At 43.6% G+C, this 17,115-nt stretch overlaps 1 protein-coding gene across 1 annotated transcript in view; it reads right to left on the bottom strand.

The window, feature by feature from the left end:
- The window catches only part of Fuss (SKI family transcriptional corepressor fussel), a 29,192-nt gene extending 13,874 nt beyond the window's left edge, over positions 1-15,318 (bottom strand). Inside the window, exons 1-5 of the mRNA XM_076789346.1 lie at positions 15,100-15,318; positions 8,685-8,781; positions 7,780-8,081; positions 5,709-6,292; positions 3,377-3,693 (exon numbers count right to left, since the gene is read on the bottom strand). Coding sequence (XP_076645461.1) covers positions 3,377-3,693; positions 5,709-6,292; positions 7,780-8,081; positions 8,685-8,780 — 1,299 coding nt within the window. The 5' untranslated portion in view covers position 8,781; positions 15,100-15,318. The remainder of the gene's footprint in view (positions 1-3,376; positions 3,694-5,708; positions 6,293-7,779; positions 8,082-8,684; positions 8,782-15,099) is intronic.
- Positions 15,319-17,115: the final 1,797 nt, after the last annotated feature.

Genomic DNA, 17,115 nt, shown 5'->3' with positions numbered 1-17,115 from the left:
ATCGGGCGCGAGCTCGTTAGTTCGTACGGTTACCGAGTATTTACTGGCACAATAATTATCGCAATTGACGGGGGGCAGCTGCACGAGCAGTCAGACCGCAGAGCAAATTCTAGGGACGTCGAGTAGTGTTACGTGGCATGAGTTCTCACCCCTTTGTGTCCTCTGACCACCCCTGTTCCCCTGTTTCTTGCCCCTAGCCATCTCTCTCTCTCTCTCTCCCCCTCTATCCCTCATCCTATCTCTCTCTCGTTCTCTGTTACTTGCCGCGCGATCGCTTTGACCGACGATCATTAATATTGGCTACCGTTTCTGATACGTTCAAGGGGTTCAACGTCACGTTTGAACCTTCTCTACACATCCTCTGGGTTACAAATTCAGAAGTTAGACTTAGTTTAAGACAAATTGAGAAATTACGTGGTCAATTCTCATTTCTTTATTGCTTCTTAGCTACTTTCTCAGGAGAGGACTGCTCTAATTCCAAATACAGTGATTTGTCCATACATTAGGGGGAACCATAAGTAATCAATTATTTTGAAATCTAAAACAAGCTTTGTAGTAAATTCAAGTTTTTATTTCTGAATTTATTATATAATCTCCATCATTATCGAGGACAGTTTCCCATCTTCCCTGCAAATTTTCAATCCCCCTCTTATAAAGATCCAGGGTTCGTGAAGCAAAATATGAGTCAAGGTGCCTCCTTGCATCTTCTACAGAATGTTTTATTTCTTAAATAATGCTCCAGAGGTCTGAAAAGATGGTAGTCAGAGGGAGCAATACGAGGGAAAATGAAAAAGTACGCAATAACGAATATGATCCTCGGAAGGTACGGACGCCGCCATTTTACTACAGGGTTGTAAAAAAAATTATACTCTTTAGAATATTTTGAACACAGGCTGCTTTACCGAAAACTGAACTACAGAACTAGAGGCAAAACAAATTCTTTGCAAATAATTGATTACTTATGGGTACCTCTAATATGTCGCCAAGGCCACGATGATAAACGTCGCGGAATTATCCCCACTACCGTGGGGTATACCCCGTGAGAGGGCCCGAAGCTCGAGAGACCTCGGTAAACATAACACGATGTTATTGAAATATATCGAGAATTCACTGTAAATGCTACTTACTAGTTAACGAATTTTCCGAACGAATAAAAATTCTAAGTAGACTTTAACGATCACTGGATTTCGTAGAGCAGTCGCAGATGAACTCCGCTACAATTTATTTAAAGAATGATCAACTCTAAACATTAGAAGTTTCTTTCGCAAGGTGCACGTTTGACTGGCAAACCAGCAAGTGAAGACCCTGCTGGTCGCAAGACAGCTGTTAGTTTGCAGAACTAATTGAAATTCGGGATTGTCCGGAGACTGTTCCCGCGTTTCCATCAACATTGCGGAATTGAAGCGAAGCCGAGGCTCTCGTTCGATATTTCCATCGAGAAATATATTTTTAGTGAAGCGAGGCGTACAAGCACCGCGGAGCGAGCGTTCTATTACAGTGGATTGCCGGGGCACAGTTTAATTCGATTAACTCGAAGTAAAACTGTTTGCCCGGTGTCGTGTGACCCAAAGTTATTTCTATGAACGTCCACAGGAGGGTTAGGGCTGTCTCGAACGTCGCTGCTTTCCATCAAACACGTATACACTCCGTTATTAAACGATACCGGAGCTATACAGCTTTATTTACCACTCAATGATTAAGGATGACCAACCAAGTTACGCTTTAATGTATTACTTTTTTCCCTCCCGTGCGTTCTCAGCGATCATTCAAGCAGCCAGAACCTCCAGTATTGTTGTAACAATAAACTGTATACATTTGATTCAATTTTTCTCGATCAATGCACTATGAAGCGCTTCTGCAGAGCCTTTAACACTACCCAGCGTCACAAATGTGTGGCAACCACAATTTTGTGTATTACATAAAGAAAATCAAATTGATTCTGCACTTGACGTTATTTAAAATTATGACTTATATTCGGAGAATTGATAACTTTTCTATGACTAGACGGCGGATCTATATGTATTTATGGCTTCTGAAAATATTTAAAAAAATACTATAATATAAAATTCCACAGAATTTAGTGCGATTTTTATTTATTTCAGATCCACATAGGTGACCACCACGGACAATTAGATTTTATTTGTTTCGCTTTCCTAAAATTTACCTACAAAAATTGAAAATTGCATTAATATATATCTGCAGTCTATCTATGACAATATCTCTTTTCATATTTTGCAAGAGGATTCATTGATTTGATTCGCAAGAGGATTCAAATAGATTTGAAGTTTTAAATTATTATTGATAAATGAATCCGGGAAGGGCATACATTATTTTCATCAATATTGCACTATAAAAGGAGCCTTAAGACATCCTGAATCTGTTTACAGTATCAGATTATGATTAATATATGGATTCATGAACGGTGTACATTGATTTAATCTTCTTACCAACATTGGAGTACGATATACTCTAAAAGAGGCCTAAGATCGTAATAATCGTCGTGCATGTTTTAGTCCTTGAAACCGACGTTGCGTGATCACGTGCCCAAGTGGTCGATCTAATTAGAATTGAACCGAGAATCGTGCTCGGCAACAGTTGACACATTTTTCGTATCGTGGCAAGTGTTTGCACAACCATGGACAGTTAGGCGATCAAGCCTTTGGTAACTCCGGATCTCATGGGGCCGCAACAATGGCCACGTGGCCGCCGTCGGGAGACATTATGCCGTCACGCGTCTAAACACCGGTCTAATGGGCCGACGATTAATTAATCAGAACGCTGGGACGTACTTTCGGGAATTGTTTCCCAGCCCGGGTCAATCTGGGAATTTTCGATTCGATTTTTCCTCGTCAATATTCGACCGTTAAGTGCTCTAAAAATCTCTTCAATTGAAGCATTAAAATATCATCAGCAGACTGCGGATCTTTATGCGAATAGGAGTTCAATAAAATTGATTTCGACTCCTAATCATTTCGATCACGTTGACAAATGACTTAACTTTCGTTACTCGTATCGGGATCTGCACCAACCTAAGAATTGTCTACGTTCGATCCGAAGCTTTCTGGATCAAAATCGAACCACCAGAAACCCTAGGGAATCTTTAACCGATCTCGATCACGTCTTGAACCCGCTCGGAGCGTTAAATTGTAATTTACAAACAGATGGTATTAAATACTGTCAAAGTAGATGAATGATTACTCACATTCCTCGGTTAACTAGAGATGTCTTCGGGAAAAGCGGCACAAGATACAAGGTTCAGTTACAAAGAAATTAAAGGGTTCAGGTGATCGTCGGTTAGTCATCTTGAATCATCGTCAATCTCTAATATCTCTTTCTACGAATATGAATGATCTCGTAGACGCACGGAGCCACTCACCGTTTCTCGAGGAGGACTCCAGCACTGAGGTGAATTATGGCCGCTCGGGCTTCCGGTGGAGGATTTAGGTACCGAATGAAGATTCTGCGTGGCCAACGGTGTCAACGGATCGTCCTCCGTCGTCTCGATGTCCACCTCGTCATCGGAATTGTCATCGTTCGTCACTAATGTGTCTGCCGGCTGTTCTTGAGCCACTGGCTCCACGATCGGTGGTCCACGAATCACTGGACGAAAGGCGGATTGATGTAACGGTGGATTCACTGTTGGTAGCAGCGGTTCCGTGGGACTTGAGCCGCTTATGGGCTGTGGTAATGGTCCTGGACATCCAACAAATATTTCACATTAATTAAAAACACAACAAATAACCCCCAACTTCAGAATCTTACACATCCTATTCCTCACGAAATGACCCCTCGTTTGTAGAAAGTGTAAGCAAGTTATTGTACAGTGATTTCTCTATATATGTCGCCAATACCTGGATGATAAATGTCGCGGAATTATCCCCACTACCGCGGGATATACCCCGTGAGGGGCCACGAACGTAACACGGCTCCGGTATGTCTCCTGGAGGATACATGACGCTGGCAAGACCCCTGTTGCTGACATATATCGAGAGTTCACTGTATATACTTCTATGACAACATTGTTTAATATGTATAGCTTAAATGAGAGCCGGTAAAAGATTTATTCGTATTCTTAGAACTCTTCTGGAATGCCTTGTAGGAATTACTCTTGTCTTATCGAATTAAATTTTCAATTTTTAGTGTAAATATAGAATTCAGAGTCCTGTTTATCGATTGGAATTAAGAAAAGTTTACTTTCCTGTTTGTTAATAGAAATGAAAATTATAGATTGCTTTATGGCTGTGCAAGAAGTAACTCGTTTATTCATCATTGTGCACTCACTCACTCAATTATGTTCGAACTTTTCGAAAACGACACGAGCGTTTTACAAAATCGATAAACGTTCATTTCAACCCGTAAGGAGACGATTGAACAAAATTTTTCGTTATTAGTCGTATCGAAGAGTCGTGCCGGGCATTTGTAAATTGGCCGAAGTGTCGGGGGTCGAATGTAGCGGAATTGTTGTTAATCCTCTGCGAACATTAAACGGCAATGGTTGTCGCGGGTGACGCTTAAGCGAATCCTCTAAACCAGGCTTGTCCATTCATCGTCAAAACGCGTCACCATCGGGGATAGCGGATAACTTTTGCCCGCGGTTCCTGTGAATTAATGACCGGACGGTCAGCGGAGATTTCTTCTACTATTAGTTAAAATAATTTCGATTGATTAATACTAGCCCCTGAAGTAATTTAAAATAGTTGTATACGAGCGCGACGGCGACGCGCGGAATCCCCGATGGATATTAATAATTATTATCAAAGACTGTTGGCGTACGATCGTCGCTGGGCCGTGGCCCGATTAATAATTTTCATTGTAATTTTCGCCCCGGCTCATTTTCCGTGTAATTATACTAATGAGCTCCCGGCTGCTTCGATGTAATCTGTGCTGGTGATATATGGGGAAACGCGACCCGCTCGTCCCATTAAAATTCACCGGGGCTCGCTTTATTTTGACGCAATTTTCCCTGATTATTGTGCTCGACAATTAAATAAAGTAGCTGCTCTTAGCCCGACTATTGTCCCGCATGCTCGAAAAATCATCGTGCAACTTTGCGAACGCGGGTGCATTAAAACATTGAAAATATCGCTCGATAGAAAAACGAATATCAAGCCCGACTTTCCGACGCCATTTTACCGTTGCTCCCGTCACGGTGCTCAGCAATTCTCGTCGAAGCTCATCAATTTGTATCAATTCATTATTGCACTGTTTCCATAATCCTTTGCAGTTTCCGCTCTGGAAACAATTTATTTTCTCTCGACTCTAAGCAGTAGGAATTTTACCATTTCTTCGACGTTGAGGGATCAACGTAAAACACAAACGCCCAACTCGAGTCACTTGAAATTCAGCACACGTTATCAACAATGGCCCGTCGACACTACTAGTTACTTTCAATTGCATATCTCCACTGAAATGGAAGTTACAGAAAAAAGTATTTCGAAAGCTATAAAAGCACGCAAGCTTGCAAGCTATAAAAATTGAACGAATAATTTCCGCAAGATTTGTATCATCCACAACAGCACATCGTGAGCTACCTAACGAGCACCAGTCGAAGAAAATCGAAAGTAAAACAAAAATTAAATAAAATAATCGAGAAATCCTGGTAGACCATGATGCGACCTCAGAGCAATTGTGAAGGCCGAACTTCTCTAAACGTTTTTAAATAAAATCCGACGACAAACGAACTGGAGAAGAATTATCGGAGGACTCACCAGGAAAGAGGACGGGGCGTCTCCAAGGCAGCGCGTAGGGCTGAAAGGGGTACCCGGGCGTTTTGGCAGCGGCGACGGCAGCAGCCTGATGTTGGTACCAAACACAGTCCATGACCAGGCTCCTGGGCAATGACAGAGGCAGTTCAGGGAACGGTGGGACTCTGGGAAGCGTGGGCGACGGTACGAGAGCCGGGATCTGTCCGGTTGGAGACTGGACCCTCGGTTTCTTCGCTGGAATCGGAGACTCTCTCGAAGTAGGATTGCTCAGCAATCGTTTCCTCGTCCCTCCGTTGAACATCGCCTTGACGTCCTCCCACGCGTGCACCACCTCGTCAGGCTGATTGCCCGACAGCTTCATGTGACGTCTCCACGAGTTGAAGTTCGCCGCGTCCGGCTGCACATATTTATTCGGCGGACCCATCCGGTGCGAATGGAAGATGAACTTGTTCGGCGAGAAGAACAGGCCGCAGTAGGTGCATTTGATGCACTTCGCACGGGAACTGTTGTAACGGGCCGGTAGGAACGCGCCGCTGCAGCCCCAGCCGCACTCGTGGTGCACAGAAAACGCGAAGTCCTCCGGCAGCCTTCGAACAAACGTCCTTCGCGATTAAAATACAACTTTCTGAACGAAGGTGGATATTTGTGGAGCGATTTTTTCTTTGTTTGCGACTGTTGCGGTATGTTGATATTTGCTTATAGTATTAGGTTGGCAAGAAAGTAATTTCGGTTTTCACTAATAGATATATGTTTTGTTTGATTGATTTCTGTTAACGTTGCATTTGTTCCCTTTCTGACATTTCATAACTGCATCTTTTCGGTTACTTTTGAAGCAAATTACACGTAACTTTGATGAAAATTGTTCGTTCTGTGTCGATTTGAACATGGAGTGGAAAAACGAACATTATAGGCACACATTGCTTTTTTATTTCCGTAGAGGTAAAAAAGCTGCCGAGGCTCACAAAGATATATGTGAAGTTTATGGTGTGGATTGCTTAACAGAACGCACGTGCCAGAATTGGTTCAAAAAATTCCGTTCTGGAAATTTCTCACTTAAAGACGACCAACGTTCTGGTCGACCATCTGAAGTTGATGATGACCAAATGAAAGCCATTATTGAATCGGATCGTCATATAACTGTCCGAGAGATTGCAGACAGGTTAACTGTCTCGCATACAACTATAGAATATCGTTTAAAAAGTCTCGGAATCGTTGAGAAGCTCGATATTTGGGTTCCACGCGAATTGAAAGAAATTCACTTAACGCGACGCATCAACGTACGCGATATGCATCTCAAACGGAATGAAATCGACCCTTTTCTGAAGCGAATCATCACTGGTGATGAGCAATGGGTTGTTTACAATAACACAACTCGAAAACGATCATGGTCCAAGCGTGATGAATCAGCCCAAACCACGCCGAAAGCTGAATTGCACCAAAAGAAGATCATGTTGTCAGTTTGGTGGGATTACAAAGGTATCGTGTATTTTGAGCTTCTCCCAAGGAACCAAACCATTAATTCAGACGTTTATTGCCGACAACTAACAAAACTGGACATAGCAATCAAAGAAAAACGGCCATAATTGGCAAATCGCAAAGGAATCGTGTTCCACCATGATGACGCTAGGCCACACGCATCTTTGGTAACACGTGACAAGTTATTGGAGCTTGGTTGGGAAGTGATGTCTCATCCACCATATAGCCCTGACATTGCACCATCGGATTATCATTTATTCCGAAGTTTACAAAACCCTTTGAATGGTAAAACTTTCACTAATGATGATGGTCTGAAATCGCACTTGGATCAGTTTTTCACCGAAAAGGATCAGAAGTTTTATGAGCGCGGAATTATGAAGCTACCAGAAAGATGGCAAAAGATCATAGAACAAGATGGAAAATATTTTATTGATTGAAGTTGATTGCTTTGATAAAAAAGTTGGATTTTGTTTCACCTAAAAATACCGAAATTACCTTCTTGCCAACCTAATATTTGCTTGGAACAGAATTTCTATTTTGCAATACATGTGGTAAGCAACGACGTTTCTGGAGGTATGTTTGAGGAAGTTTGACCAACCTGGGCGGAGCATTGTCGCCGAGGAACGATTTGCAGAGACGCTCGGCTTCCCTTCGCGTAATCATGCCGCATCTCCTCGATGAAACCGGCATGGCGCCGGCCCGTCGGAGAATCTCGAGCTGCACCGGGGTGCATTGGACGCACGTGATGCCCAGTGCAACCCTCCGGTTGTGGATCTCGTTGTAGCTGAACTGTTTCAGTAACGTGTTGCTAATCTGAGCCAAACAGAGCCGTTCCTGGCCCTCGATCACGAGGGAGACGATGTGAATCCCGTAGAGAGACACCGTGCCCACCTGCAACTCCTATGGGTTTAGATTCGCAACGCGGCTCTTCACCAAGTGCTCGATATTCGATAACCGTTTCATTGTGATTATCGATCATTCGAGTGCCCTTTCTCTCATCCAATTTGCCCGAGTGTAAAAAACGAGCGAGCCCGACCGGAAGTTACGATCTCGGTTCATAATTTAGGCATTCGGGTTCGGAAAACTTTAAGCATCAAGAGGCTCAAATTTATTTAATATCTCTTTGTGAAAGTAACTATTCGGCAGATTCTGTTCGAATTTACTCGCCTAAAAATTGGTTCTGTATAAAAATAATTTCGGAGAAATGCCAAGTTAATTACCCGGAAGATTGCACTTTAATCTTGAATCGTTTTAGAGTTCTGAACGTTGTTGAACGTATAATTCTGAATAATTAATTTCTGCATCCAGAGTACTGGTATCCATGTTTTAATACAATGTTACACCGACGAGTGACGTTGCGAATATTTTAAAGGCACCGTTTCGATAAAAACGATTTCGTTCGGTGTTCGTCGAGTAAAAAATTGACGTTGTTTGAACGGCGAAATCTATTTACATGGAACACCGATGGAATCGAGTTCTACGATGCGGCGAGATATACGATACCTGATTGGATTTTGAATGCGACTGTGGCTGCGGCGATTGTGCTGATTTTTGGGGCGCGGTTATCGGCGGCATCGATAATACCGTCGGCCCGTCCATTCTGCAAAAACAATCAAACAACCAATCAATTTTTCTATCCGTTTGACCGGGACGCATTTTATCGGGGGCCGTTTAATAAATTATCGTTCCGGGGTCTCTGGCGGCGAGCGCGCTAATGAACAGTTCTCAAATTACATCCGTCGGATTTCAATTCTACTTTTCTCTGGCAAACAACGCGAACCGACGATGAATTTATCAAACAAAAAAAAAAAAAAAGTAAAAACCGATACAATATTCCGTCCTTACTCCCGTTGTAATAATATTTATTACATTTTATCGATCGTTACCGTCACCGCGAGTCGCTTCCAGCGGAATCCTGCTCGTTTGTTTTTCGTTAATTAATTCGGGATTCGCACTCGTGAACCGAATCCGGGGAAATCATAGTGATCGGCTCTCCTCTCGGCGAGCAGAGCGAACGCGCGTGGCTTTCAAGTGTGGTTAAGTTGCTCGGCAAGACCATTTTTAATCGTCGCCAGTGACTGTCTCCGGTAATTAATTACACTCAAAGAGTCGCTGCAGGGATTAAACCCCCATTTGGCAAAGTCGTCGCATTCTGGCTCTTTAACGAACCTAGGAATTAAAAGAACCTGCTGCTGCTGCTGCTGCTTCGTTTTCAGACAGCTCCTTCTCGCTGCTTTTTTCAATGGAGAATTAATCGTCTGTGCTAGAACCGACGTTTTCAGGCTTCACAGAAGTGTATTCGCTTAATTTAGCCACTGGCCGAAATAGTTTAAACGCCCTACGCTTCTACGATTCTTCGTCAGCTCTTACTTCCCACGCCCTCTCGTCGTTTCCACGATTTTTCTGAACACACTTCGCTCGGAGGAAGTCCTACTAGTGGCTTCATTCGCGATCGTTGCGGGTGCAGTATCATTTATCCGGTTCTCGTAACTCGATCACCACCCACTTTAAATTCATTACTTTCTTTATTCTACTCAAAGTTCACAAACTCTAATTATTTTCATATACAATACACTGTGGTGATGTACAATTTTTAAATACCAGCAAATTGTACCACTGTGCATTCAATTCTTCTGAAAATTATAACAAAGAAACGTCCTCACTCGACTGTCAATAAGTAAAAATATCCCGGTGTCCCGACCAATCTGTTTTCTCGAGTCAATTAAATAAAACAGCCGTACCGAGAGTAAAGTCGGCAAGGAAATTCGCAGTGCTCAGGATGGTTAAAGAAAAATTTCCCGGAGCATTCTGCGGGTATTTTCGTCCGCTATTGACAAGGCAACCTCGAGCTGTGGGCCATCGATAGGTCCAAAGAAGCGTGGGTACCGCTTTCATCGCGTCGAGCCTCGCAAAGGAAGAAGACGCTCGGGGGTTGGAAAGTGGTCGTCGTCGTCGTCGTTCGTGGGTAGAGACGCGCCGGTAAGAAAGTCCCTGTTGGAAAGGTAGAGCGGGGTCGCGTCGGGTTCCTCATCCTCTTATACACACCGGTCGTCTCTCTGTCCCGATGGAAGACGCGGTAGCAATAAATGCAGCGGCGGGCCAACGGGCTACAGACTGCTTCCATTAGTTTAACGCGCGGCGAAGATTTCATTCGGTTTGTGAATTTTTCATGAGGGAACGTCGGCCGGTGTGGGGCGCGTGGGGGTGGGTGCTGGTAGAACTCGTCGAAATAAAAAGCACAAAGAAAGAGACTTTGCTGGTGGGGGAAAAACGCTAAAACGGGAGCGGATCTGATTTTGCGCAGGTACGAGGAGAGAAAGGGAGAGAGAGAGACGAGGTCGATAGGTTCTCGGGGGGGTAGAAAGAGAGGACGATAGGGGAGGTGGGGCCGAGAGAGGCAACCCTCGGTGTTGATTTTAATTGAAAACGCCTCCATGAAGGTATACTCTCTCTCTGTATAACGCTCGGCCGTGTACGGGGGCGCTTCTACAACGGTGTACGCAGATAAAACTCATCTACAAGCGAGCGTGGCTCTGATGTAGAAACACAGAGAGACCGGCAGCGCTCCAGCAAACGTCCCCGGGGACCCGGAACCAGGGGGTAATTCAATTTGACACCCCCCCACCCACGCTTAAACAAGGCAGCACCCATCCAACCACCTTCCACCTTCGCCCCTACTCCCTCTCTCTTTCTCTGTCTTCCTCCCCCGCTTGCCACCCCCCCCTCCTAGCGCCCTCTTCGTCGCGCAAATTAAATTCTCATCCACCGTGAAACAATGCCGGTACCCGAGCCGGAACAACCCCCTCCTTCGAGCCACCCCCCAACAGCCTCCGTCGACCATTTCCTACAGCACCCTTCCACCCTGCCCACCCTCCCACTGTCCACCCACAACTGTTACCATCCTTTTCCATCCGACAAACTACCCCTCTCTCTCTTTCTCTTTCTCTCGTCTCTTTCTCTCCTCCTCTGTTTCCTCTTCCGTATCCCGCTGGTCAGCGGTTCGACAGATTGGACTAGAACCGACCGCATTAATTACTCGCTACTTACAATTAGTGCAAACTATCAACGGCCGCGTACGTTCTACTAATGGTCGCGCGATGTTTGTTCGTCTACTTACGCCGAACGCATTAGCTAATTGAGCAGAGGCATCGAGACCGACGCCGATCGGCCGACGATTCCGATGGAGAAGCCGGTATTGTTCTTTTTGCGAGACAATGGGACTTGGGAATTTTGTATAGTTAATTGATCCGTTCGGCGGTGGTGGATTTTCCCTCGGAGAAGGGCAGTGGAAAATTGTAAAGAATTTTACTGTAGACGTTCGAAATTGGCGGAGAACAGGTACCGATGGATCTTTTGTCATTTTTATAATAATCCGAACGTTCTGGATTTTCTGTCTGATGAGTGTATTAAATGTTAATCTTTGAAAGTTGCTTTTACAAATGATATTTAATCTTCAAGTTTAATCTCGAATGTGAAGGGTGCTTTACCAAATAAATTACATTGAGCAGTTCGCTCTTCGTTAAAACACTGAAACATTGCGGAATAGGGGTAATAACGATATATTTTAAAATTTTTGTAATACTCCGAATACAGCAAACATTTTTCCTGATGAACGTATTGAAAGCGATATTTAATCGTCATACTTGAATACGAAGGGTGCTTCGCCAATGACATTACATTGAAGACCTTGCTCTTCGTTAAAACATTGAATATTGAAATTCTCTGTAATCGTATTAAATGTCATTAAAAATTGCTTTTCTCGTACTCCCTGTTGATAAACTGAATGCAAAGGGTAAAGACTGTATCGTCTACAAGTACGTATCGCTAAATGCACATTTGTAATTTTCAAACATTCGTCGAACAACTTCGCACAAAAATGACGAGCTCTGTAGCCAGGCTATTATTTAAAAATTGTTGTGACGTAAGATTACCATCTTATGCAAGAGAATGCATACGTATAATAGGTCTGTAGATATGTGAAAAAATCCTGTGGAATTCTGTGGTTCAGATAAAATCATGAAGAAGATGGTGTCGAGAGTGGCGACACCGTGGAGCAGAACAGAATCACGTAAAATTACCATAACGCGTTCCAGATAAGAATACCGTGTGGAGAACAGTTTCGACAACGTTTCTCCGTTTTAGGGGTGAAGAAGGGGTTGTAGAAACGGACACGGCACAGGGGAAGTTCTATGCAGCGCAGGGTAGGCGGGAAGTCGCCAGGATAAGCGTACCCGCGGGCTCGCGGATTATTTAAATGCAAACACAATGTTGTACCGAGGCATATTGTTCCCCTCTCGGTTATTTTACAATTCAATCTGCGATCCTTGGTTCCTGGAGGCAGCTAGGGGCTCGGGCGTCCAGGGGAACGCTTGTTCGTTCATTGTAACGTTGTTAAATCTCTACGTTTCCATTATAACTAGTCTCTCTCTCTCTCTCTCTCTCTCGTTCCCTCTCTCTCCTCCTCTCTGTTTCGTCATTGCTGCAACCCCCGCCAACGGGGGTGACTCTACATCCCCGACTTCTGTTCTCCTTGCCCTTTTGCTCATGCTTTATTCCTCTTTGCATCCACTTGTCGATTCTATTCTCTTTGAAATAGCATTTTCCTTGCGAATCCCGTTCTTTCCGAGATCTTTTTCGAGGGTAGTTAATAATTGGATACACGGGCAGAGTAATTGGAGTCTGGGAACGCTGCTGGATCCTTCTCGTTTCCGATACTATAACCATTTTATTTCTTTCATTTTAAAGTGAACTGGCTTCGCTCCTATTCTATCATGTTCCCGCTTACATGATTGTATTTACAAAATTATTAGCAGGGCAGAGAAAATTCTGTTCATTAAGTATATTCTAATATTGTTTCGAAGCAACTTGCCATTCTTGAAATTAACGAGAAATCGTGTAATATATTCTTTTGACAAGCCCTGTGTATAACAATTTCATTATTTTTTTACTTTCTGCTTTTCAGCGCCCGCTTTCCGAACAATTTCATTACTTTCACGTTTCTCCGGGTTAACTTTTCTTCGTTCTGCTATAACGTTTGATTAAAAATGTTAAAAATTTGAAACATAATACGAGGAACTTGTAATATCGCGTAATGCTCTCTAGAGATTTCCAGAGCATCATTTGACGCGCTCAAATGGGGTTGAGAGCTTGTTTAGGATAATGTAAACTCTTGTAAGCATAAATGAGACAGTGGGAGTCTCACAGACGCGAGGTTAAATCCTTTCAATCCCCAGTTCTTCATTAAACTCTAATTCAAAAATTAATTTTTTTAGTACATACTAAAAGGCTGAGCCTTGGAATTTCGTAAAGAGAGAGAGAGAGACATATAAATGCTGGTTAGCAAAATTTAAATCGTGACGCACGAGAATTAAACATTCGAGGAGACGGTCTTGAAAAATCTCTAACTTAAAAAGCTCCATTACCCTTTAATTCCCATCCATGCAAGAAAAACTTCGTTCGTTTTTAATAAAGAATTCTTTCGTTTTAAATATGATTTAACACGTCAAGAGTCTCAGTAATTAATTCACTGTTAATTTTCCACTGAAAGGCTTGCTATGTTAAAAAATAACAGTCTTACAAAAAGTACAATTTTTTGTTTGGCTTGTTCCGTTATCCGAAATTCTATTCACCTCAAAATGCATGTATCTTTTCGATCGTTCCTTTGCCATTGTTCGAACACGTTAAGAGTCCCAATATTGAATCCACTGTTTTGTCGCGGCGGTTATATTTAAAAAATCGCAGCGGCTTTATTAGAAACAGGAACTAAAATTGCCAGAGGCAGCGATTGGTTCGTTGTGTATCCGATACATTATCAATTGCCGCGATTGGTACGCGCAAAGTGTTTCCCGTCGCGTCGGTCCAACTTTCCTCCGAAGAAAAGTCGGTTCGTGGCCAGCCATCCGAAAAATTACTCGAATCCCGACGAACTTTAGTAACTCGTGAAATTGCTCCTCCCGGGGACACAGGATCTCGCAGAACTTTCCCCTTTTGGATCACCTGAGCCCCTAGGCTCGCCGGACTTATTAATTCCCCTAAATGGAACAGGTTGTTGTTTTTAAGGTCTTTCGCGAGTTAAATCCAAAACGATGCATGACTAATCCCTGGACAAACAGTTTACGGTGTTTGCTTGTTCTTGCGACCATCCCCCGTGTTCAAATGCAACCCTCGTGTCCCGCGGGACCGGTTCAACCCCCGACCATACTCTCGCTAAGCAGCCGACACCGATTTTTGTCAATCCTACCCCACTGTCGAATCGAACATCTTTCACGCGAGCATCTTAACCCTTACAACCAAAAAATGTTCTACTCAATCGTGTCGCACTTTACAGGTTCGACGCGTATTTTTAATAAAACAGACCTATGCAGATCTTTACAACTTATTCAAATTATTGGAAAAAGAAATGCATTTTTACCCATGCCTCGTGATAAAACTAGGGCAATTTTTATTTTTCATGAAGATCCGTAGACTAACGGTGAAGAATGTTCAAAAACCGTGCAGCATTGACAACGTTTTAATCAGTTTATCGAATGAAGCTGAACTCTGACATTCTCAGATGTAGAAACACAACGATTATTTTGTCCCCACGTTTAAAAATATTGTCTACCGACAAGAAACAGCTTTTATCGATCCCATTAAAATTTAACCAAAGCGAGCTTCGCGCGTACATAAAACAAATTGCAAAGACGCCAGTTGTCGATCTGTATGTTCGACGAATGATTGAACGCATTGTACAACTGGTACCATTTTCCGTACGTCCCTACAATTTCTCGTAATCTCGTCTTTCCCTAAACCGTTTCTAGCAATTGCCCCACGAAACAGTGTTACGATCGGCATAATCGAGCAAACCACAAGCACGTGCACTTCTCACTGCGCGTCCACCGCGATTATGAAAAGAGCTATCGAAAGCAATGAAAAATACCTGATGGTCAAGGTGTCCGAGACAGTCGACGTGGGTTCACTGAAGTTCCGAAAATCCCAGCACGGTTAACAATCACGTTGGTAGCGTCTCCCAGGTCCGAGGTCTGCGGATCTTGAGCGAGATTTGATTAAACGATCGAGAGCACCGGAAACTGGTGGACGGACCCGTTCACCACGGGGTGGAAAATAAAAAAAAAAACAACAGGCGGCAAGATCAAGGAGCGCGTTAGGGGTGGCAGCGACCGACTGTCCGTATTCGGGCAACGTTTCAGTATATACACTTTTGCTAAAACCTCTCTTTCTCCCTCCACGGTAACGCGATAGCAGGGAAAAAGCGGGACGGACAGAGAATCGCGGGAGGAGAGAGAAAGAGAGAGAGAGCAGGGCTGCGAAGAACCGCCCCCGAGTATTCCACCCGCGTAACAACCAACCCCATGGCGACGATAACGGGGATGAAGGCGGAGCCTAGGCTCCCTTGGCTTTCGGGGGTGGCTCGCCTCAGGGGTAACTACAAACACGTACTTACCGAACATTACGATCATGCTGGAGGCACGCACACCAGTCCGGCCCACGTTCGTGAGACGTTGCTGAACATGCACGCAAGGAAATGCCCTCGACGGAACGTTCTCTCAGATTAATTTTTGAGAGAGGCTGCGGGCGGGGGTGGACGACTGCAGCTGCTGACGACGATAAATAATTGTCTGGATAGACCGCCCCTGGGAACGTTTAATAAAATATCGGAAGGAAACCCGGTGCATCATTTATACCCTCAACTACCGGATTACACTGGTGAACAAACCTGCAATTTTTGGTACCGCGCTTCATTGCTTCTGAAACTCCATTTTTATAAGAAAATTTTCTGTTCTGTTGAATATCGATGATGTACAGGAACCGGCCATTTTTATTCCTTACTTATCTATTATTAATTTATAATCTAGAACATTTTCCAAGTCTGCAGTTTGCAAGAAATGTTTCCAAAGCGTGTTTAAAGAAATTGATGAATAAAGCTGTGAACGATCTCCCTCACGGCAACGACCGAGAACCCATTTTCAATTTCTGTTCAAAACATTTTTAACTATTTTCGAGGACAAATAGCAATTTTTAAATTCGACGCATAGAATACGCGTTGAAACTATAAAGTACAACATGATTGAATATCGTAGAAAATTTTGGTAATTGACATAAGGGTCACAAATTGTATAGTTTGCGAGAAAGGTGCGCCTTTCGAGGGTTAATTACTATTTCGAACACGTTAATGATGTCGTACCCCCTACAAAGATTGTGCTGATTGTCGGGATTGCAGAGATGCTAATCAAAAGTGTCGTGCTCAGCGGTAGACATCGTGGTAGCGATTGGTGGAGCCGCAGGTAATGGCAAACACTCTCGAACTTATCTTTAACATCGTGATTAGGATTTACCTCTACCCCTGCGGATTCGACCGGTATCGCATGCAACCCCTAAACATCGTGTTCCGTCGAAATCGGCCACATGTCTAGCTGGTTCAGGAAGTTGGCTTTAATACCCGACACGCGGCCTCATCAAAGCGATCCTTTCACCATTGATAGTCCATTGAGAGGCACGCTTCTTTTGTCCCGGACCTAGTTTACGGACTTACTCTTTTGTAACGGACCCGTTACTATCCCGTTTACCAACATCTCCTCGGCCAACCTGAGGATAAAGTCACTTTAATTTTATCGTTCCGTGATCGGCACGCGTTTCCCATAATCGATCGTTCATAAAATCCGTGTTGATTGCCGTCGAGGGCCGCCCAATTAACCCTACCCCTTTTTTCGGCACGTTCTACTTTTTTATCAAAGCATTACGCAGTGTAGCTGTTCATTTATACTATTTATGAAGTTGCAGTTCAATTGCGTTGTGGGGGATGAAATTCTTATGATGGTTTCTATAAAACAATCTTTACATACAAGAGCGGTCTGTTGTCTAGGTTCTGTTTGTCTAAATCATTCAAGTTGGAAGCAATTGTTTAACGCAAAAGTTGCACAGGGAGTAAGCATGC

The sequence above is a fragment of the Halictus rubicundus genome, chromosome 6, assembly GCF_050948215.1.
Source record: "Halictus rubicundus isolate RS-2024b chromosome 6, iyHalRubi1_principal, whole genome shotgun sequence".
In the NCBI taxonomy this organism is placed as follows: Eukaryota; Metazoa; Arthropoda; class Insecta; order Hymenoptera; family Halictidae; genus Halictus; species Halictus rubicundus.
This window is presented reverse-complemented; position numbering and strand designations above follow the sequence as displayed.